This window comes from Rhinatrema bivittatum, chromosome 13 (genome assembly GCF_901001135.1).
Source record: "Rhinatrema bivittatum chromosome 13, aRhiBiv1.1, whole genome shotgun sequence".
In the NCBI taxonomy this organism is placed as follows: Eukaryota; Metazoa; Chordata; class Amphibia; order Gymnophiona; family Rhinatrematidae; genus Rhinatrema; species Rhinatrema bivittatum.
In genome coordinates this window covers 11,168,376-11,190,997 of record NC_042627.1, presented here as the reverse complement: position 1 = coordinate 11,190,997, position 22,622 = coordinate 11,168,376, and the positions used below count along the sequence as shown (strand labels likewise).

General features: G+C 43.0%; 1 protein-coding gene across 2 annotated transcripts in view; it reads left to right on the top strand.

Moving 5' to 3' along the window:
• Positions 1-22,267, top strand: part of INSYN1 (inhibitory synaptic factor 1) — an 86,533-nt gene extending 64,266 nt beyond the window's left edge. The window contains exons 1-2 of one of the 2 annotated variants that reach the window (XR_003852481.1): positions 4,852-4,917; positions 21,346-21,473. Coding sequence is in view for 1 of the 2 variants with exons in the window: in XM_029575743.1 (XP_029431603.1) it covers positions 21,346-22,065 (720 nt within the window). In the remaining variant the exon portion in view is untranslated. Of the gene's footprint in view, positions 1-4,851; positions 4,918-21,345 lie in introns of those variants that run through there. The other variant, XM_029575743.1, reaches the window with a different exon arrangement.
• Positions 22,268-22,622: the final 355 nt, after the last annotated feature.

The window sequence follows — 22,622 nt, the reverse complement described above, 5'->3', positions numbered from 1 at the left end:
GACTCTCCTTCTGCTGAGAAGATGAATCCGGGATGCTATGCAGATCCCAGGGCCTAGTCTTCTCTTTTCAAGGAGATTACACAGTCACTGGGAGGCCAGGGTTCATCTGACAGGGAGAAGGTTTTACACCTTCAAGGCCCCTGGTGCAGGAATGGGACAACACACACTCAGTCCAATGCTCACATGTACTGGTTAGTGAGTACCAACAGTGGCTGATCTGCTTTGAAGGATGATGAACAATCTTGGTGCTCAGCTGAAACAACTTTAACTTTAATAAGATGATCCAAAACAGTATTGCAAATATCATGAATAGCAAAATAAAATCATAACAAGGAAAGCAATGGTTTCTTTTTCTATGGTGCATCTTGTCTTCTAGCCTTCCTCCAACTGACCTAGTCTCCACATTCTCTATTCTCTCTTCCCCATAGAGAGTGGGATGATCGTCTTCTTTAACAATCATAAAACTGGGCTTACCCACAAAAATCACTTGTTAGTTAAAAAAAATATATATTTTCACAATCCCAAATCCTCAGGTCTTCTCCTTTGTTGTTAGCTGGGCACAAGGGGGAAGAACCCCCAAGAATTCGGGGTTTGCCCTTCTATCAGGAACTGGTCCACACCGGATAATGATAACTTCTCAAAAAATTTAATTTTTTTCAATGGAGGAGGATTGGGGGGGGGGGGGGGGGTGGAGGGTTCTGCAGGCTCAGCCCAGCATGGCCAAGCATTTAATCCTCAGATGGGAGGGAAAAGAGGGGCCCAGCAGACCCACCATCTATTTTTTTTTAAGTCTCATTTCACCACTTAACCAGCTATAATATTTTGAATATAGCTGGTTATGTCTAAAGTTATCCATTTCCAGGTTTTTCATACTGCCCCTAACAGAGCTAACCAGTTAGCAATAAAGCACAGTTAGCAATAAAGCACAGGCAATGCAATTTCATGTTACAAAAAGTATCACCACAGCAATCAAAGAACAAAACAAAAACATATCCATCTGAAAACGTTTCCGGATAACTTTAGACCTGCTCTCGAGCACATCTAGGGGTAGATTTTCAAAGGTTATGCATGTAACCTCCGAAAACCTACCCCAAACACCCCCCCCCCCCCCCCCCCCCCCGTGCACTGAGCCTATCTTGCATAAGCTGCTGGTGCGCGGAAAGCCCCGGGACGCATGTAAGGCACAGGGCTTTCCGGGGGGGGGGGGGGGGCATGTCACGGCCAGCGCAAGTTACGCCTGCCTCTGGCAGGCATAACTTTGCAACAAAGGTAGGGGGGTGAGTGGAAGGAAAGTTCCCTCCGAGGCCGCTCCGATTTCGTAGCAGCCTCTGAGGGAACGGAGGCAGGCTGCGCGGCTCGGCGCACGCAGGCTGCCCAAAATCTGTAGCCTGCGTGCACAGACCCCAGCTTTTAACAGATACGCGTGGCTACGCGTGTACCTATTGAAATCCGGCATACTTTTGTAAAATCTGCCCCCTAGATTTAGACAAAATAATTATCCAGCTAGCTCCTAATATCTGAGTTAGCCGGTTAAATTATTCACCTAACTCTGCTCCTTCTTGGAAAGCCTCCAACACACTCCCTTCTTATTTGGCTAATTCTTAGCCAGATAAAGACTTATCTGATAAGAAAGGGGAATATTCAAAACTAGACATTTAGATAGATAACTCACAAAGTTATCCATCTAAAAGGTTTTCACTATTGACCCCATTATGCCCTTGTACTTTTCTCCTGTAGACTATACAAGAAGGATCAGTATTAAGTTTCAAGAAAAAAAAAAAATCAAGTACAAAAAGGCTGAAAACTAATTTACTTACACAATTCAGAAAAGCACATCTTTTGCCCAAGGATTTAATTTCCTGCAACTTCTAGAAAGGAACAAAATTATAAACATCAAAGCTTGTGGAAAAAAAAAAAAGTCATGAGAGAAGGAGTAGCCTGCAGGTTAGAGCAATGGGATTTTGAACCACATGTAGCCCTCATCCAGGTCAGCTCTTGGGCACGGGTAGATGGCAGTGCTTCCTAACGCTCTCCTGGAGGCACACCTGTATCCAGTTGGGCTTTCAGGATATTCTTAATGAATATACAGGAGATAGATTTGCATACACTGGAGACCCAGTGTATGCAAATCTATCTCATGCGTTTTCATTGTGGGGATCCAGAATACCCTACTGGATAGGGGAGCCTCTAGGAGAGGATTGGGAAACGCTGGAACATGGGGAGGGTCATGGACTATGCAAGGCCCTCTGACCTTCCCTGAATCCTGCACTGGGGGAAAAACACCCTCTTTTCAAGGCTTTTAGGGTTTTCCCTCACTCTGCTGGTCTTCTGCTCTGCCCGTCACTTCACAAGAATCAATTGTTTTGGTTATTACCTTCTTGTTCTCCTATCCTTCCTACTGCCTTTCTGTTCTTCCCCCCGCCCAGTTACATTCCCCTGTTGCAATGTATTTTCCAATCTTTTCAGTTACTATGTGAACCGGTATGATGTCCCCACAAATACCGGTATATAAAAGTTTCTAAATAAATAAATAAGAATCACCAGGAAGGATACTCAGAATCGTTGCTCAGAAAAATTAAGTTTTTAGCGGTGAAATGAGCAGGTAACAAAAGTCCAAAATTACAAAACACAAAATTAATCTCAGTCTGTGGTCCACATAAAATTCAGCACAATTCAAACGTCAGCTTACAGGGATAGAGACTCTCTTTCCCTTGGAATCCCCCTGTCTGTTAAGAAGGCAGATTATTTCTCTCTTTCCTCAGTTCCCACATCTTAGATGAGCTTTAGTAGAAAACATCTCCTGATATAGAACTGATTTTTTCCCCCCAAGGGCAGGGCAGCTTCTTTCCCTTCAATAATTCCCCACTGCAAACCACATTTTTCAGGGTACAATTTCCTGAACTCTCCTGAGGGTCAACGGAGGTACTCTTCCTCTGATCCTACTCTTCTCTGTCCAGTAAAATCTCTTTGACCCCCCAGCGCCTTTTCCTGGTCCAGACTGTCACTCTTCTCCAGCACAATCTCCTTTCCCAGGCCTTCCCTGTGGAGGGACACAGGCCCAATGGTACCACTCTGCGAAGAGTCCTGACGTCTCTCACATCACCCCCCCCCCCCCCCCCCCCACTCCTGGTCCTACCCCCCATGGAAGGACAGGCCTACCCAGTGTCCTTCACTAGGAGAGACACTTGCTACCTTAGCCCTGTTCTAAAGCTAACACCACCCATTTTGACTCTCTGACTGCCTCATATGAGTGCAGCCTTTTTATTCAGAATCACAACCCCTCCCAATAAGAAATGATATAGATATACCTCCCTATACACTGACATCACTTTTAAGGGAGGTGACAGATGTTGCTTCCTCTCCCTCCAATGTTTCATCAGAGCCAATCTCCAGTCACTGAGAGTCTGGAAACCCCTTCCTCCTTAGCCGTTTTCTCCAGCTCCACCTCTCATGAGGCCACGTCTATCCAGCTGATTGTCTCTTGACTTTAATGTCTATGAATGGGATCAGACCTGACTTCATCTACCTGTGGAAGGGGTAGGTGACGTATCTTATTATTTATTTATTTATTTATTTATTTATTTAAAGTCTCTTCTATACCGATAGCCGTTGACACATCGCATCGGTTTACATCAGAACAAATAACTTTTGGGCAGGGCCTTTACAGGTAACATTCGAGGACATAATAACTAAAACTAATTACACTATGAATAAAATAATGAGTATCATGAGCAAAAATAGTAAACAGTAACTATAGATAAAGCTGATTGGCAAAAACAGGTAATTTAAAATAAGAAAATAAAAAGAACAACTATAATAGAATAAATATAATAACATAACTACAATGTACATTATTATTTTTTTTTTTTAGCATTCTTACACAATTGACGGGAGGGTAACAGATCCACTATTCGAATCTTATTGGGTACGGGGCCCTATTGCCTGACCCGTATTCTCCCTCCATCCCCCCCCCCCCCCCAGCAGAGCCACCAACTGCCGCGCCTGATACCACCCCCGCATACAATCTTATTTGCAGCAGTTTGACCGTAGCAGAGGTGGAAGCGATGACAGGGGAGGGACTGGGGGCTTCGAGGTTTGTTCCTAACTGTTCCCTCCTGAGTTATTTTAGTATTATCCGCCGGAGCAGGAACACTGCTTGTCTCTCTGGTTGGCAATGTAGCCACCTCCAAGGTAGAAGGAAGGGTTCCTGGTAGTCAGAGTGGCTGCCTCGGGGTTGGTTGGGGGCTGAGGCAGAAGTGGTGTTTGCAGTGGCTGGTGAAATAGTGCCAGTCACTAAGGGATCCCTGAAAAGAGGAGTTCTCTGTCCCAGCAGGTGACGGTGCCCAGCAACTGCAGAGTTGTCATTATTACCTGCTGCCGGGTTAGATGCCACATTTTGAGGGGGTAGGAGTTACTGGGTGGGGGCAGTTGCGGCTGGTGTTATTGCTGCAGCGTTCTGGGTACTAGCCAGAAAGTCACGGATATTGTGCTTTGGTATTGACTTCCAGCTAGCACCTTTTTCCCCCCCCCCACAGGTTTCTTGGGACCTTCTTGAGGCTGCTTCTTCCCTTTTGACCAAGCTGTTCTTTTTATTGAGGTTTTGGCAGTGGGGACTGGGATTGAAGCAGCCTCTACTGAAAATAAAAGGGAAGTGAAGGATTGCTTAAAAAGTGACTTTTAAAAAAAATAATTGAATGTGTAAAAATAAGCGAAATAACTATGAATTCTTAAATGAACCTGTGCTCCAAAAATTTTAAAAAGGGGGTGAACAGGGGAGTGAGATCTACAAAAAAAAAAAACCCATAAAATTTATATTAGAAAAGAGGCTCCTTGGTTGCTCCAGGAGGGCCTGCAGCAGGTGTCTGATTAGAGCTCAGCTGGGCTTTAGAGCTTGTGGCCTTGCTGAGCTGCTCACAGGTAAGAGCTTGTTGCTCTTTTAAATCATAAAACTAAAATAAAATTTAAAAAAAGGCAATTATAGGGGAAGGGTTGAAATTAAATAACTAAATCAAACAAAACAGTTGAAATAAAACTCTTCCTTCAGCTCCAATGGGAAGCTGAAGAAAAGAGAACAAGAGAATTTAAAACTGTAAAGCAAATAGGAAAGGAAATGACCAAAGATGACCAAAGACAGATGACCAAAGACAGAGCTTTTTCGATAGCTGGCCCATCTATCTGGAATAGCATCCCTTCAAGTCTCAGAGTGGAGCCTTGCCTGTTAACTTTTAGAAAAAGACTTAAAACCTGGCTCTTTCACCAAGCCTTCGCCGACCCACCAGACAATCACTAGTTGTCCTTCACGCTTACCCGTTATGGTGATTATACTCACGAATGGACTCTGACTCTCCCAGGTTAAAGCACCATTAAGCTTTAACCCGTACGCCCTATGGTATCACTTCATATTTATTTCCTGCCTTATCTTCTTTCCAGCTTGTTGCAAGCTTCCAAGTTCTCTTCCCTGTTGATTGTAACTTTGACTCATTCCTACCTACTGTTTATCTTTCGTTTACTTGAATAGTTACCCCAGTTTTATTCTTGTTAATTGTAAACCGATCCGATATGGTTATTTACTATGAAGGTCGGTATATAAAACTGTTAAATAAATAAATAAATAAATAAATAAATAAATAAGTCTTGAAATTAACCCTGCCTAAAACAAAACTTATCCTAAAACTAAAGCCCTGAAAAACTGTCCCTGCCTAAATAAAACTTCAACCTGAAACTAAGAAAAGTGTGTGTAATGAGAAAAAAAAAAAGTGTGTGTAAGTGAATGGGGGAAGGGAAGAGAGGCTGCTGTAGGTATACTGAGGAGCTGCTTTTCCCTCAAGCAAACAAATCAAATAAAAGTCTAACTTTTAATAGATCAAAATTATAAGGCTAAGGAAATGAAAATATAGCTTTTGAAGTCTCTGCCTAAGGAGCACGATGTGAACACAGCCTCTCCCTAGAGGAGCCAGGTGACATCTCTGGCCCCCACTCTCACAGTCTGCTGCTACCACTGCTGAGCAGGGGACTGGGCCCAGCAGCTTCCCTGTGATTCAGGAGAAATAAGGGGGTGGCGGCAGGGGAAGGGAAAGCAAAGAGGTGTAAAACAATTATAGGAGGGGGAAACTATGACCCCCCTGGGTCCTTAATTTCAGCAGACTAGGATATTAACCAGTTTTCAGTATCTCGCTCCACCTCCCCCAATCTGAGTGTTTTGGAATATCTGCATAGCCATAATTAATGTTCCCATTTCCCTTCTAAAACAGTTTCCTATTCTCTCCTTATCCTTCTGTTTTTCCCCCATCTTTTTCTGATTTTTAATATTTTTTTTCTTTTAGCTCTCTCCCTTTGTCTTCCTTCGAATATTTTAATATTTGTTTCTATCCCGCTCTTTCCTTCTGAGCATTTTTGCAGTCTGTCAACTCTAACTTAGGAAGAAAAAAAAAAAAACCAACCCCAATTTGCATGTAAATCGTATGCTTGTTGCCTTAGTGCCATGTAATAACGCTAGCACAAAAAAGGAAATGTCTAGGAATATCTATCATAAGCTGGATTAAAATGAGTTGTGCTGTCAGCCCCCGCAAAGATTTTAGACTAAAATGCTTGGAGTCGAGTAGAATTTCAACCTGGAAAATTTATTTGATGTTTATAAGTATTTCTGTCAACTGGTTAAACTTCTTGAGTTAAAAGTAAAGTTTTGCTTTATAGTTTCTTAAAGCATTTTTGTGTAGCTAAGAAACACATCCATATTGTTTATATATAAAAACATGGCTGACAAGAGACTATAATTATTGTTGTCTGGGGCTCATATTTTCACAGGGGGAGGGCAAGGACAGTTCCATGGGTAGAAGCCTCCTTTTACCCCCATGAGCCTGCTTTTTGATTATTGTCCATCCTCTCTGCTGGTACATATCCACCTACGTCAGCCTCAGGTTTACCCATGTTGGTTTGGATGCATGCGCAAGGCGAGATTTGGTTGGTGCAGGTAATTTTGAATAATCAAAACTGTCCTTGTAAGTTTACCTTGAGAAAGAGCCTGCACAAAAAGCAGGAACAACTTTGTGCAGGTACTTTTTTGCTGGGCAATAATCAAAGCCAAACTACCCATGCAGTTTTGCTGAAATGCGGGTAACTTTGATTATCTTCTCCTAAAAAGGACAATGGATTGGATTCAGCCTCAGCGGGTTGGATCTGCAGAAGCCAATTAGTAACTAAATATTGGGGTTTTCCCGGATATCTTCTGTTGTAAAACGGGATTTATGGCCACTATTCAGTACATTTTGAAAACATGCCAAAAGTTATTTGCAAGGACCCAGAAAAAAGATATTCAGAGGTTTCAGGAGATGGAACCAGAGTATACTTTCCACTATCAAACTCCACTTCTTCTCCAATCCTACCGTCAAAGAGTTATTCACCCAGCTAGATCTAAAGGTTTTATTCACCACCACAAGGTCCCCAGTCTCACAGCAAAAATACATCCAGGCACCTTCCCTTTTACCTGCATGGATCTCATTATTTCCTAGAGGAGGAAAAAATGTAGTTTTTCTTTCTTCTTCCCAGGGAGAGTCATGGAATGTAATTGGAAAATTATATAAGGAAAGAGTTGAAAAGAAACCCCTTTTTTGGTGCCTTTTAAAAAGACAGAGCAATGATCACCACAGCAAAACACATCAATTGTCTGTTAAAAAACAGCTTTGCCATACCCAACCTACTATATAGACATAACCCACTACCCACACATGTCCCCCTCACCAAGACCCATCCATTGATTCTTCATCCTCACAGTCACTCTTACAAGGATACACTATCCGAACCTTCACTGTTCACATGCACTCACACTCTTGCACTCACACCCAGCATTCCTGCATTCACCCCTAAGCCTAGGAAAAGGCCAACAGGACACCAAATATAAACATCAAAAGAAGAGTTTTTTTTATACGTAAAAACAAAAATTGTATTTAACATTTTTCCTCTCCTTCCGGATAAGTGGGAAGGAGAATACCAGGTTTCTGGTACCTCTGGGTGGGGTGAGATTGATGGTCTCCCTCTTCCTGCTGCTTCCAGAGCATGTAAGCAGGATTCGTCATGTGAATGTGCTGTAAGATCTATTAGATCACTATATTTCTTTTGGAAAAATTACTATGACCTTCATATCATATTGCCATGGATGCTGACTGCACTCAATTTCAGAGTGGCTAATGTCTTTCAGAGGGCACGTCTTGTGCAGTGTAATCATAGGTCACAGGTATACAATACTGAATGGAAATGAAAATTTATTTTTTGCTTCTTTTTCAAGATGCAATTAAAAACTATTATTTATAATGAGAGAGACTCGGTCTCTTAAAACATGACACTTATCTCAAAGGAGCATTGGTTTAATCACTTCAAAATCAGCCCAGCCCTACACTGCTCCAGTGTTTTGTGATCTTGAAGGAACAATAGTCTAATTGCTTCAAAGTCAGCCCAGCCTGACACTGCTCCAGTGTTTTGTGAGTTAAAGGTAGCTCAGCGAGCTTCTGTCAGCATCTCCCAAATGCCGAGACCCCCAGCTATCTTTGAATCGTAAAACACTGGAGCAGTGTCGAGTTGGGCTGGTAATGAAGCAGTGGAGCTGGAAAACGGTTCCAGACGTAGCCAGTGCCTGTAGCCTAACTGGTCCTTGTAGAAAAGAGTTGTAAGATTGTGAGGCCATAATAGCAATGTACGCACGTTGTATGGAAAGGAGAGGGCAGCTGTGCGTGAAGAATGATCACTACGGATTTGGTCGATAGGAAAAAGGGACATATTAGAAGCCTTGCATGCCAGTAGTTGCACTGGCTAAGGCCCTGGTGGTTTCCTTTTGCCCATGTTATTATTTATTTTAGAAACTCAGAAACTGGTATGGAATGGAGGAGTAGCCTACAAACCAGCAAAACCCGTGCTCAGATTCTACTGCTGCTCCTTCTGACCTAGACCAGGTCACTTTATTTGTTGCCTCAGGTAAAAGCTTAGATTGTGAGCCCTCAGGGAATGGGGAAGTACTTGAATATAATCTGCTTTGAAGTGCCAAAAAGCAGCATATAAAATAAACAAACATGATGGCAGAAAGAGACCATATGGCCTCTCTAGTCTGCCCATCCATCCATTTAATTTAGCTTTATAATTCCCATCCCTCCCTTAGAAATCTCCTGTATTTATCCCATGCGTTCTTGAAGTCCACCTTTCAGCCACTTCAAAGTGGATTTCATTTTTTTCTCACTGCTAACGCAAACGAGAGCGTGAAGACTGGGCAGGTGCTTTCAGCTTCTTGCCCTTGGATCATGCTAACATTAGCGTTTGATCATGCTCAGTGTGGTCTCTCCATTTTTTCTATAGAGAGTAGATGTCGCACAACAATTTTGAATGTTGAAAAAAGAAATAACGAGGTTCATGTCTAGGGAAGTAAGACAGCTAAAGCATTCTTCATCTTGGAGCAGAGCAGCCCAAAATATTTCATTAAATTCCCATTATTGTCAAGTGTGCTCCTATATGATTTCTCATGCAGTCTCTGCTCCCGATTGATTAGTGTTTATTTATATTTACAAACCTGCCTAATGAACTATATATGCTTTTCCATCGAGCAATATGGTGAAAAATCTCAGAACACCTCATCTGGACAACTCTGTTTTTTTATTGAATCATCACCAGTAGTATTGAATCACCAGTAGTACAGAACCTCAAAAACAATCACAAAAGAAGAGCATCATCTAATCTAATAAAAAGGTGTCACCTGCAACTTGCCTGTCAGCCTTTACTTCTAAGTATTTAGGTAGACTAATATAGTGCCAGATCAAGAAGTGGAAAAGACCTTACACAGAAAGAAAAGCGTGTGGTACAGTCTTAACAGATCTTCCCAGGAGTCAATAAACAAAGGAAAACGGAGTTACTTTGCAAGGGAAAAGCCATTTATTAGAGTCTGAGAACGTTTATCATTGAACTGGGAATTGTGACCCCGACACAGTCCCATGTTTTGCCCAAAGGCTGCTTTGGGAGGGACAACAGGCAAAATTGCCCTAAATTCCCTAGCAGGAAACTACAGCTCTTATCTGAGTTTCCTGCCTGGGAATTTAGGCATAAAATTCAAGATAGTTGTGATAGCATTCAAATTGTTGAATTAAATTATTATACTCCGAATTGAACATTAAGATCGCAAGACATGAAATTATTAGAGGCGCCTCCATTGTGGGACTACAGGCTTCAATCTACACAGGCTCGCACTTTTCATACGCAGCCCCTTTGTTATGGGATTTACTACCTGGACAAATCACACTTATTCAGGATATGAAATTTTTCAGGAAGAAAGTGAAGGCACACTATTTTAATGATGCTTTTAAGACTTGATGTATGAGTTTGTTTATGTATATTTTTGCTACGTTTACTGTTTTTATCTCATGATAATATTAGGAATGCAATTATGTAATCTGCATCGATGATAATGTGGAGATAGCAGGATATAAGAATTGCCAAATAAATTAATAGTGTATAATTACAAGCCAGGAGTGGGCAGCAAGTGGATATCACTTGAGGGAAATCCATCGCATTATTATTTCTCTCTAGCACCCTTCTAGGAGGTGCTCCTTTCATAATCTGCATTTTTACAAACGTATATGGAAAATGCCGATAGCTTTACCCACTAGTGTAAAGAATGTTTACAATTATAAATGGCCCCAGTCATTATTTATAGAGCCTCTCTCCTTTAACTCATAGTGATGGCATATTTCAATCAAGGCTACATTGCTGTCTGTTCCTTTGCATACTGTTACTAGTGGTTGTTCACTTACCGGCTAATTTTAAAATAAACGTGCATGCCCTCAAACGTGCGTATCGGCGTGCAAGCAGAGATATGCTGCAATTTTATATTGTGCGTTCAAGTACGTGCGTTTCATTTAAGATCCCCCTCCTGCGCGTACGTGCGCACATAATCTTAAGAGGCGGCTCGAGGAAATGTCCCGCGCGTATTTCCGCTAGGGCTTTAGTGGCTTTTGTGCACATATGCAGGTGGATTTTGAAACCTGCTCGCGTGAGGGAAAAAAAAACAGTTTTTCAAATTAATCCACCAGTTCTTCCAGTTGATATTAGGTCTTCAAGACCCCTCTGGTTCTTCATCCTGTAAGCCCCTCACTTGAACCCAAATCTTCATGCTGTGCTGAAAGCCCTAAAACTAGAGATCTCCAGACTGGCTTCTCATCAGAACCAGCAGTAAAGTTACGCAGATAACACGCAGACGCACGCCATAGTCAGCTTTTTTAAAATTTGGAGCTACATGTGTAAGTCTTGGCCCTGCCCCAGAACGCCCAAGCCCTGCCCCTTTTCTGCTCCCTTGTTTTTGATGCGCACATGGGTATGTTCGCTCGTACTTCGTGGCTTCTTAAAATTCGCCTTGCTTGTACATCACGTGGTGGGGTATTTAAACACTTGCCGTGCTTCTCTCTTTGCCTCAGCAACTAGACCTCCTGCAGCCTTGCAGTGTGTGTTGTTATATCTGGAAGCCTTGTTCCAGCCTGCTCTGCTCAGCCTGACTTGTCACTGCTTGCACTGGAGAAAGTACAGAGCAGGGCGACCAAAGTGATAAAGGGGATGGAACGGCTCCCCTATGAGGAAAGGCTGAAGAGGTTAGGACTGTTCAGCTTGGAGAAGAGACGGCTGAGGGGGGATATGATAGAGGTCTACAAAATCATCAAAGGACTTGGATGGGTAAATGAGAATTGGTTATTTACTCTTTTGGATAATACAAGTATTAGGGGGCACGCCATGAAGTTAGCAAGTAGCTCATTTAAAACAAATCAGAGAAAATTATTTTTCACTCAATGCATAATTAAGCTCTGGAATTCATTGTCAGAGGATTAGCTTATGGAAGTTAGTGTAACTGGGTTTAAAAGGTTTGGATAAGTTCCTAGAGCAGAAATCCATAAACTGCTATGAATCAATAAGGATTAATAGCTTGGGATCTATTCATTAATGTTTGGGTACTTGCCAGGTATTTGTGACTTGGTTAGCCACTACTAGACACAGGTTACTGGGCATGATGGACCCTTGGTCTGACCCAGAATGGCATATTTTATGTTCTTATGTACTTCCTGCCTTGCCCTATCCCCAACCTACTTTTACCTGCCTGGTATAGAACTCTTCCACAGACCCGGGCTATTCTTTTGCCTGGTACTGACGTCTGCCTCATACCTTGCCAATGCCTGCCCTAACACTTGGCCTGATTTTGGTAACTTCCTGATCTCTGCCTGCCCTGACCTCAGCCTGTCTGCAGGGCCTTAGTGTCCTGAGTGCCCACGGAGAAACTTGCCTAAGTTCTGCCGGTCCCTGGAACCCAAGGGCTCAACCTGTGAGGGCCTGGTATAGGTGAAGTCCTAGCTCAGTCCCAGTGTAGGACGTGTCTGCCAGCAGTTGGCATGGGTCTAGTAGGTACGTTTACTAGGTTGTCAACCACACAACAGCACAAGAGCTCACTACCATTACAGAACGTGAAAGGATGAATATTTCATTTTAAAAATACATGCAAACTGGCAAATCTGTATTAATTTTGACTTTTTTTTTTAAATTACTCCTCCTTAGCATTATCCAGAAAGGGGTAGGGTTGGCCAGAGGTGTGTTATGTTTTGCAATAGTCACCTATTCCTTGGCAAATATTTATGAATAAACTCATATTTATGTTGTTTGCCAAGCTACTTATTATAATGAAACTGATCTAACCCTCAACTCAGGGAATATTCCGTGAGTCACAGGGCCAGACACACTTGATACTTGGGCTAAGTCCCAGTCACAAAAAAAAACAAACCCATCTATTCTCTTCATGTCCCATTTATTTGATTCTTTGTTGCCAGGGACGTTATCCTCCAATGTATTCAGCGGGGCCGATGCAATAAGACGCATGCTGAAAATGGGCACTCGTATTGAGAGCCAATTTTCCTAATGAACACGCAGCCACCTCCCCTGGGCGCTCGATGCTGTATTTAAATGAGGGCCTGTGTATAAAAAGGGTGTGCTAGGAGAGAATTGTGCATCCATAGTGCTCTTATGCATCGGGCACCCAGAAATTGCAATGGGTGCTCAATATAAGCATCCATTGTTATCCCGCTCCTTCAGGCCAATTTCTTTGTTATTTTGCTGAGGTTGCTGAAGACGCCCACAGCTAAGCACCCCTTGCTATGGGCATCTAAATTGTGTGACCCTAAAAATTGGTTTTTTTTAATCAAGCCAATATACATTTACGGTGTGATTTTAAAAAGGGCGACGCGCTTAAATTTCGGGTGTTACGTGCGTGGATGGGCCTTGCGCGCATTTTACAATGGGCCCATCCATGCGCTTAACCCCTTGTTATGTGCTGAAGTGTGGGCCTACTGAAAGGGGCAGCCCAGGGGCCTGGTCTGGGCAAGTCGGGACAGCGCCATTAGCCGCAGCAGCGGATTGTGAGAATCTGCAAAGGGACCTTGTGAGACTGGTAGACTAGGCAACTTTTCCATTTAATGTGGACAAGTGGAAAGTGATGATCATAGGGAAAAATAATGCCAGCTACAGGTACACACTGCTGGGTTCTGTATTGGGTGTCACTACACGTGAAAAGGATCTTGGAGTCCTTGTGGGCAATATGTTGAAATCTTCTACTCAGTGTAGGGTGGCAGTCAAAAAAGCAAATGAAATGTTAGGAATGATCCATAAAGGAATGGAAAATAAAACAGATGATATCATATTGCCTCTTTATCGAGCCATGGTGCAACCACGCCTTGAGTATTATGTGCAGCTCTGGTCACCCCATCTCAAAAAAAGACATAGCGGACCTAGGCAGGTGCAGAGTAGGGGGACAAAAATGATAAAGGGGGTTGAATGGCTCTCCTATGATGAGTAGAGATGTGTATCGTGCCGGTAATTGTATCAGGATTCGTTTTCATAAAACTGCGGGAAATTTTGGATCTCCTGCGATTCGGTATTTTTTTTTCGTGGCAAATCATTTTCGGTGCGCGCTAAACTGAAAAACGATTTTTCCTGAAAATTCGTGGAAAATGCAATCGTTTGTTGGTTTTTACCGATCCATGACAAATTAGGAAATATCATACGAATTTCCTAATTCATCAAAAATGAATGCACATCCCTAATGATGAGAGGATATGGAAAAGAGACGGCTGAGAGGGAACATAATAGATTATAAAATAATACGTGGAGTGGAATGGATAAATAAACTACTAAAACAAGAGGACACTCCATGAAGCTAGCAACCAGCAGATTTGAAACAAATAGTAGAAAGTACTTTTTCATTCAGCGCACAATTAAGCTGTGAAATCTGTGGCCAGAGGACATTGTCAAGGCAATTAGAATAATGGGGTTTAAAAGAAGTTTGAACAGGTTCCTAGAAGAAAAGTCCATAATACATTGTTAGCCAGGTAGACTAAAGAAAGCTATTGCTATCACTGGGAATGAGTAACAGGAAATAGATCTACATTATGGGATCTACCAGGTACTTGCGATGTGAATTGGCTACTGTGGGAGAGAGGGTGCTGGGCTTGATTGACCTTGGTCTGCAAGAATTTAAATCAGATGTAGGGGATGGCAGATAAAAGCTGACTAAATTGGGCTGTGGTCCCCAACAAACAAAGTTAGTGGCAAATTGGTCAGACTAGATGGGCTCTACAGTTCTTATCAGCCACCATGTTCTATGTGTAGGCTCTTACTTCGGTGTTAGGGCCGAATTGGTCACAGGGCTAAGTCTCAGTTTCTGTGGCACCAGTCCTTTCAACCCCAGGACATGGAGTCTCTCTAAATGGGGTGGAGGCTTAACCTCCGGGGCCCAAGGAGTAGAGGGGAATGGGGAACCCACTTTCAGCCTCATCATTCTCTCATAGTTAGTACTCACTGTCTGTTAGCTCACAGGGATGGTACCTTCCTTCAGGATAAAGAGACAGGCAGGAACCTCCTGGTTCCATGCCTCACCATGTGCTTTACCTATTGTGTAGATAAAACAGAGGACTTCAGTGTTCAGCACTATTAATCTGCCACCTCTCACTAGCAATAAATTTACTAGAACATGCACATAAACAGCTTTTGAGTTATGCTGGAGTTTATTCATAAATTTTGCTGGAGCTGTAATGTTTTGCTGAAAACACAAAATATGTGGGACAAAGAATTCAAGGAGATTTGGAGAGTCCTATGCATGCAACGGAATAGAGGTGTTCTCAAGGGCATGCTGTGAAACAGGAGCAGGCCGCGCTTACATGTTCACTTATTAAGCATGTAATTTAAGCAGTAGAAAGCAGCAGGGTTCCCAGCGGGTGAGATAGGTGCCCTTGTCAGGTATATACTGTACAGACAGAGTATAGTTGAAGGTTTAAGAGCTGTTGCAGAAGGAATGTTATTAAGTAGGAAAGTGTGAGGTGAAGAGAATCTGCATGCTAGGAGGTGCAGGCTGCACCCATCAAGGTTAGAAATAAAAAAAAAAAACGCATAACTGGAAAGCCTTTTTTTTTTTTTTCCCCTGCTTCAGCTGGGGCAATGCATAGCAAGGATATCCCGGGGACCAACAGCAGACACACAGGGGCCGCAAGCTGAGGAAGAGCTCATTCTTTAATTCGTGCTTTTCCAAGAGGCGAGTTAGAAAAGAGAGAAGTAGAAGGCAGATTAGTAAGGCAATCAAGGATCACGGTTAGTGAAAAAGCTTGCCCTTTCTCACTTTCAATTTCTTTGGCTTAATGGTGGTTTTGCCACCTCTTAGCCAAATAAGCCTTAAAAAGTGTTACTTGTCCGGCTAAGTAAGATATCCAGACGTCTTCAAACACTAGTTATCCAACTATGTATCATTTTCTTTTACTTTTACTTATCGAGCTATCTTACTTAGCCAGATAAGCCTTAAATATTGCTACTTAGCTGGATAAGCAGGATTTTTTGAGACTTATCTGTCTAAGTAGTGATTTTTCTGCCACTTAGCCAGATAAGTCAAAACTTACCTGGCTCTGTTGAAATTACATGTAGGATGTATGTTGTAGGATAATTTACATGTATTTTACATCATGCACATGCTTTTGCGCGCACGATATAAAATGCACGCACTTGAGCATATGCACCCCTATACAAACATAGAAGGGCCTGCGTGCACATTTTTTTTAAAGTTATAGGATGAGGGGGTTGGTGGGGGGGGGGGTGTTCCAGGGCAGAGGGGGGGGGGGGGGGAGGGCGGAGGGTCAGCTGAGTCTGTGTGGAAGAGGTTAATATGAAAATGAGTTTGTCTATGTAGGTTGCATTCATGTGTCCATGCACCCCGGGAATTATGTTTTTTTTCTGCTTAATAAAAACCGTTGAACCATAAAGTTATTCTCTCCATTAGCAACTGCATTTAGTTTTCATGATGTTCCAATTCATACTTTTCAACTCCCAAACAAAACATTCAACGCCATTTACCTGAATAACTCACACGTTATCTGGCTAAATGCCAACTTTCTGAATATTGGGGGAACTTCTCTAGTTGGATTTTAGCCGGTCATTAAGTCATCATCTGGCTACAATCTAGCTGGATAGCAAAAAGATATTCTGGGTGCATTACAGGGCAGGCCCAAGCTATCTGGTTTTCTTAGCCTGTTTTCGGTTGCATCTGGCTAACTCTAGGCCTGCCTCAGAGCAGAATATAGCCGCTTAAGTGGCACTGTTCTGCTGGCCATGCTGGGCTGAGCACCCATCCCCAACCACTCTGAAGTGCGTAAAAAAATGTGCTGGGGTCCACAGATAAGAACTGCCTGCCCCTGCCCCCTCCCCATCTCCATAAAACGGCTCTCAATGCAATGTTTAAAGTGGCTGGGATCACTCTAAGGAATTGTGATCCGGGCAGACGGGCTCCGTTTCTCCAGGTGTGTTGGGGGGGAGGGGCGGGTAGGTTTGGGGTGCAGGGGAAGAAGGGAAGAGTATCATTTTCTATGGAACTGGGGAGGGAGCCAACCTGTGTACCCCCAATACATTTTTTATGTGATTTTGGAGGGGTTTGGGGGCTGATCGGGCTAGCAGGTCCATTTGTGAAATATTGTGGCGGGGGGGGGGGGGGGGGGGGGGGGGGGGGGAAGGGGCGGAATTGGGCCACAGGCCCACACTGCATTATTATTGGTGCAGGGTCTTCCTCGATGCAGAATTCACATACGTTGGCACATTTTTTTACCCTGCAGTTTTTGAATTTTCTAGGCTCTGAATTCAGGAACCAGGCCTCACCTGGCAGTCTTCCTCGGCAGCCCTGTTGTCTCTTCCTGGCACTGCATGCTTTTGCACGCAGCTCACTTTTTGGCACATTCCATGTTCTCCAAATGATATGCTTAAGTGGAGTCATAAAACACTAATTCCCCATTAATCCGTAAAAAGGCTCACCAAAGCGAGACCGCTGTGGAGGAGAGAAAAGAGGAAGAAGGTGAGGCAGTAAATCTAGGGAGTTACATGAATTCCCACCTCTACCGATGAAAAGCACATTAAAATCCCATTACATTGATAATATAGGTCAACGAAAGAAAGTTGATCAGAAAGCCGGATCCCACAGACTGTTTCTAAAAGAGTCTCTCGCCTTTTCATTCACATTAAGAGTCTGCGCTGTTATTGTAAGTAGGAAAATTACATAATAATTGGGGGGGGAGGGGGGGTTAACAGACGTTTGGATTAATGCAAAACTGTTGGATATTTTTCGAATTCTTTTGTAGTCATAATAGCACCATTGGCGGGGGATAAAAAAAAAACAAATTATGAGAAAAATAAACAAAAACGAATGTAGCAGTATTGCACGTTGGAATCACTGCAGTAACCCTTGAAAGGGAGGAGGAAAGAACCGGTACTGAATGTCCAGTCCAACCACCGCATGCTTGCATTGATGAGCGCATAGGTTAAGTCCTTGCAAATGGAGACGTCAAGTGCACGAGTTGCCCGTGTGCGATACATTTTCAGAACTGAAACATGCGTACTTTGTTTTCAACCGGGCTTCTGAAGCTAAAACATTCACGTTGCAAAAGTGCATTTTTAGGCAGCTGAAAAGTCGCATTATGTGGATTCAGTCAATCCACTTAGGTAACTTCTGTTTTTACTGACATAGATCCCGACTAACAAGTACATTTTAAAAGGAGCGTGCCTGCACCCATAAATGTGCGTATTGGGCATGCAAGTGTACAAGCAAGTACACGAGTATATAAAAAATCACTAAATAAATAAATAAATAAAATACCATTTAAAAGAGAGAGAGAGAACGCCTCTTTTAAAGGGCCAATCTGACACTCTCTCCATATATCCCACTGTCAGATGGGCACTTTCAACTCGGGGGGCAGTGTTACAAGAGTCTACAGACCCTTGCGCCCTAGGCAGACCAATGTAACACTGCCCCCCCCCCAAAAAAAACCCCCACCCTGAGTTGAAAGTGCCCTTCTTGCAGTGAGAGATATATAGTGTCAATTTCTCTCTCTCTCTCTCCCTCCCTTCCAGATCCCTCCAGACTTGTGCCTCATCAGGACCAAGAGTAAAGTTACATAGGTAAAATGCGCACATTGCCATGGTCAGCCTTGCAAAATTTGGGGGTTATGCGTGCACATCTTGACCTCACCCCGGAAGATAAAAAAGAGGCAATTCTGGGGCATTTTAGGAGGAGTCAATTTATGCAGCTAACTTAGCCGATTTTTAATCGTAATTGACTAGGGCCCTGATTCCCTCTGGCACTTCTCCCATTCTGTGTCTATGGGAAAAATGCTTAGTGAATCAGGCCCTAAGTATGTGGCCAGATAACTTCCAACTTAACTGATATCTTCAAAAGATATCCAATTAAGTAGCACTGCAAATAGAAAAAAAAATATGTAGACGTATAGGACCTAGGACCCATTTCTCTCTCTTCCCCCATCAAAAATTGTATAGGACCTTGTTGGGCTGTGCACCCCTAACCCCCTAACCCTCTCTTAAATTACCAAAAAAAAAAAATGTTCCGGGGTCCGCAGGTGCCTCCTCCCCCTGGTTCTTGAAATATTATATACTGCTGCTGCCACCGCACCTCTCCTGCAGTGTTAAGGGGCTGCCCCAGGCCCCCCACTTCCAGCGCAGGAAGGGTTAACCCTCATAGGAGCCGTAATTCCCTATGTGGGATTGAATTACACACAGTTTACTCTCCCGGTGCAGGAGGGAACAGAACTGGTACTAATAATGGGTTGTAGCGCCCCCGTGTGGCAGTCTGAGATGATGAACTCTCAGCCTATGTAAGCCCCTGCCACCATCTTAGGGTGTGGAATTTTCGGTTGCACGTTCCCTCGCTGTGCCCTCTTTGTTTGTTTATTTTCCTAGTGAAAGACCTTGGGGGGGGGGGGGGGTGTCTCTGGGGTTAAGACCTGGGTATTGAAAGGAGACCAGGATTACCCTTCCTGCGCTGAAAGCGTAAATTATGTGTACTTTATGCTTCCCAGCACAGCTTGCTGAGAGAGGCTACGCTTTTAGCGCCAGGAGCAGGAAAGTTAGGATCCCTCTCCCGGCCAGGACTTTTATGGTTCAGGAGAGGGGGGAGGGTGGGTCTGGGGGATGAAGGAGTGCATGGGGTGGGGGGTGGGGCAGCTGTATATAATATTTAAAGAACTGGGAAAGGGGGACCTTGTATCATTTTCTTTTTAATGTAAGATGGACTGGAGGCCCAACACAGCCATAGACAGATTCTTGTGGGGGAAGAAAGAAACAATTCCTAGATCCTGTACTTCTATATATTTTTTTCTATTTACAGCTCTGCTTAACCAGATATCTTTTGAAGATATCTGGTTAATAGGAAGTTATCTATCCACACAAAGCCAGATAACTAATACATCTAACTGGCTATATTCAGACACAGTATTATACACAAAGGGAGTGAATCAAAAACTATTCTCTGTCTATTAAATTACAACACACTCAGAGACAATAACGTTTTTGAACATTTGTTTAAAGCCATTACATATAGATATAAAAAAGTGTTAGAAGTGACTGTTTACATGTATTTATTATATGTTGTTTTAAATGTATGAATGAGGAATGTGTGGGTACTGTATGGGTTGGTTAGATTTTTAAATGTCTAGATAGATGTTTGTATACATTGCTTGAATTAAAAAACCATTGTATTTATAACAGTGATATTGTCTCTGAGTGTGTTGCATATTCAAACATAGCCAGTTAGGTTATTTAGTTATCCAGCTACGTGTAGCGGAATAACTTTAAGCTAGTATATTGAGCAGGACATTAATCCCGCTGAATACAGGAGAAACGTTTAGCAAGATAGCTTGTCTATTAGCCCGGCTTACTGCATACTGGCCTCACTGTGTACTGTGAAGCTGAGCCTCCAGTGACAAATGTCGTTTTATAAAAACAAAACCATCAGGCTGTTTAGACAAGACTGTGCTGTGGCTTGCAGGTCCAGCCCTGGATTTCTCAGTAGGTGCCCATATTATGTCTGTGCTTAGGGCGGCAAACATTTAGGAGCAGCGGGGTGGCTGAGATTTGCTGCCTTCCGACCCCGGCTGAATCTCACTCGGCAGAGAAACAGCCCCTGGTTACCCTGTAACAGCTCCTTACCGAAGGTGGGGGGAGGATGAATGGGCCAAAAGTGCCTAGGAACCGCAAAATCCTAAATCCATCCCTGGACATATCTACATAATTTACTGTTTAAATCTATTGTACCCTTTCAGTCACTGCACAGTAAGCATGCATGAGAACACTGGTTTATTGCTTGATGAGTTGACTTCACTGGACAACTTTCTATTGTTTGATTTGATTTCAGTTCATTTATTCGTTTATAGCCTACTTACACAGTGGTACTAAGCAGGGAACATCAAACATACATTAAAAAAAACAATAAGCAATAAAACTGTTCTCAGTATAGAAACAAGACAAACAATAATACTCTAATACATAAACTAAACTAAATAATCATTCACAAGTTTCTATCTTTTTTGCAATGGTAGACCGTTTTAAATCACACCCTAGTTGTAGATCTGTGTCTTTTCTGTGTGAACAGGATGGCATGGCATTTCTCTAGCATTTCGCTAATTTGCTTGCCAGCTGGTTAATTGTAGTGTCAGTGCGTTGTTCTTGAGTGCAAAGTCCTATTTCAGTGCTAATGAAGTGATATTTCACTATCTATGTTAGCATTACTATGTCTGTGCACTCCACATTAATGCAGAGTGATGAATTTCTCTGTAGGGTAAACTCCAGTTCAGTCTGAGAAATAAGAGGCGGGAAGAAGCAGATTGAAAGGTAGAAAGTGGCGACGAAATGGTGGCAAGGACCAGGAAGTGCTATGGGGAAAGGGAGAGGGGGGAAAGAGGTGGAAAGGAATGATTGTTTTACACAGGGTATTGCTTCTTTTACTCACCTGTTTCTTTTCCACAGGTGGTTGGTCAGATCGATAAACTGACCTCAGACTTTGATTTTGAACTGGAGCCAGATGACTGGACGACGGCCACCGTGAGCAGTACGTCCAGCAGCGAGAAAGGAGGTGGCTTTTTTGATCTTGGCCATTTGGATTTTATGACCTCCGACATCCTCTCCGACAGCTGGGAGTTCTGTTCTTTCCTGGAGGCCTCCACTCCATCAGACTCGGTCGATGGGTCAGAACAGCAAGGCCGGCAGCCTGACTACAGGCTGATGAATGGCGGGCTCATCCCCAACGGACCTGGCGTGGAGACCCCCGACTCATCTAGCGAGGAAACCCTTAGCTCCGCGCCCAATCACAAACCTCATCAGAGGACATCAGGTACCAGAGAGCGGGTACGTTTCAGCGACAAAGTGCTCTACCATGCCTTGTGCTGCGACGATGATGAGGATGAAGACCAGGGGCATGAAGGTAACAGTGGGGCAGGGGAGGAGATTCAACAGGTCGCCCACGAGAAACTCGGCATTGCAGCACTCAAACTACCCATGGCCCCTTCCAAACTGCGGCCGCTGCCCGCCTCCAAGCCAGCCCTGACCGCAGGAGGGGCGAACTATGTTAATCCCGTACAACAGCGAAAGCTCATGAGGAACAGCAGTACACAGACAGTGTCTGACAAAAGTACGCAAACTGTGCTACCCTATATCTCTGCCAAACAGAAAGTCAAAGACAAAAACTGAGGACCAACCAAACTAAAATTTTAAAAAATTCTACAGAGACAATATATTTAATAGCCAAGTGGGCGTAAGACGCATATATTTAAACAAATCAATAATTTAAAAAGAATGGTAAAAATGTTTAACTACCTATCATCACTTTGAGGCTCAGGGAATTTTATCTGTTTTATTGAATGGAAGATTTAAACAAAAATAAAGTTCTGAAAGAAAATGAAAAACGTGGATCTAGAAGACAACATCAGGGTATTTTCTAGAGGTCAGATCATGAAGTGTAAGATTTGTAGAGTTTTTCTTTTCCTGTTTAAGAATTGAATAATGAGTTATTTTGTATTATTGCAATCAGTCACTTTATAAAGGGTGGAAAAAGAGGAGAGGAGGCAGAAGGATTATAAATCAACATAAAAATTGAGAACACATTCGATAGGGATCCCAACCTGAATCCAGAACCTTGTGAGCTTCTAGCTAAAGCCCTGATTTTCTTACTCCCATCCCAATGTTTGCTAAATTAGGAAAACCAGGATTAGACTACAATCTTATGATATGGAGCAACACTCTAGAGG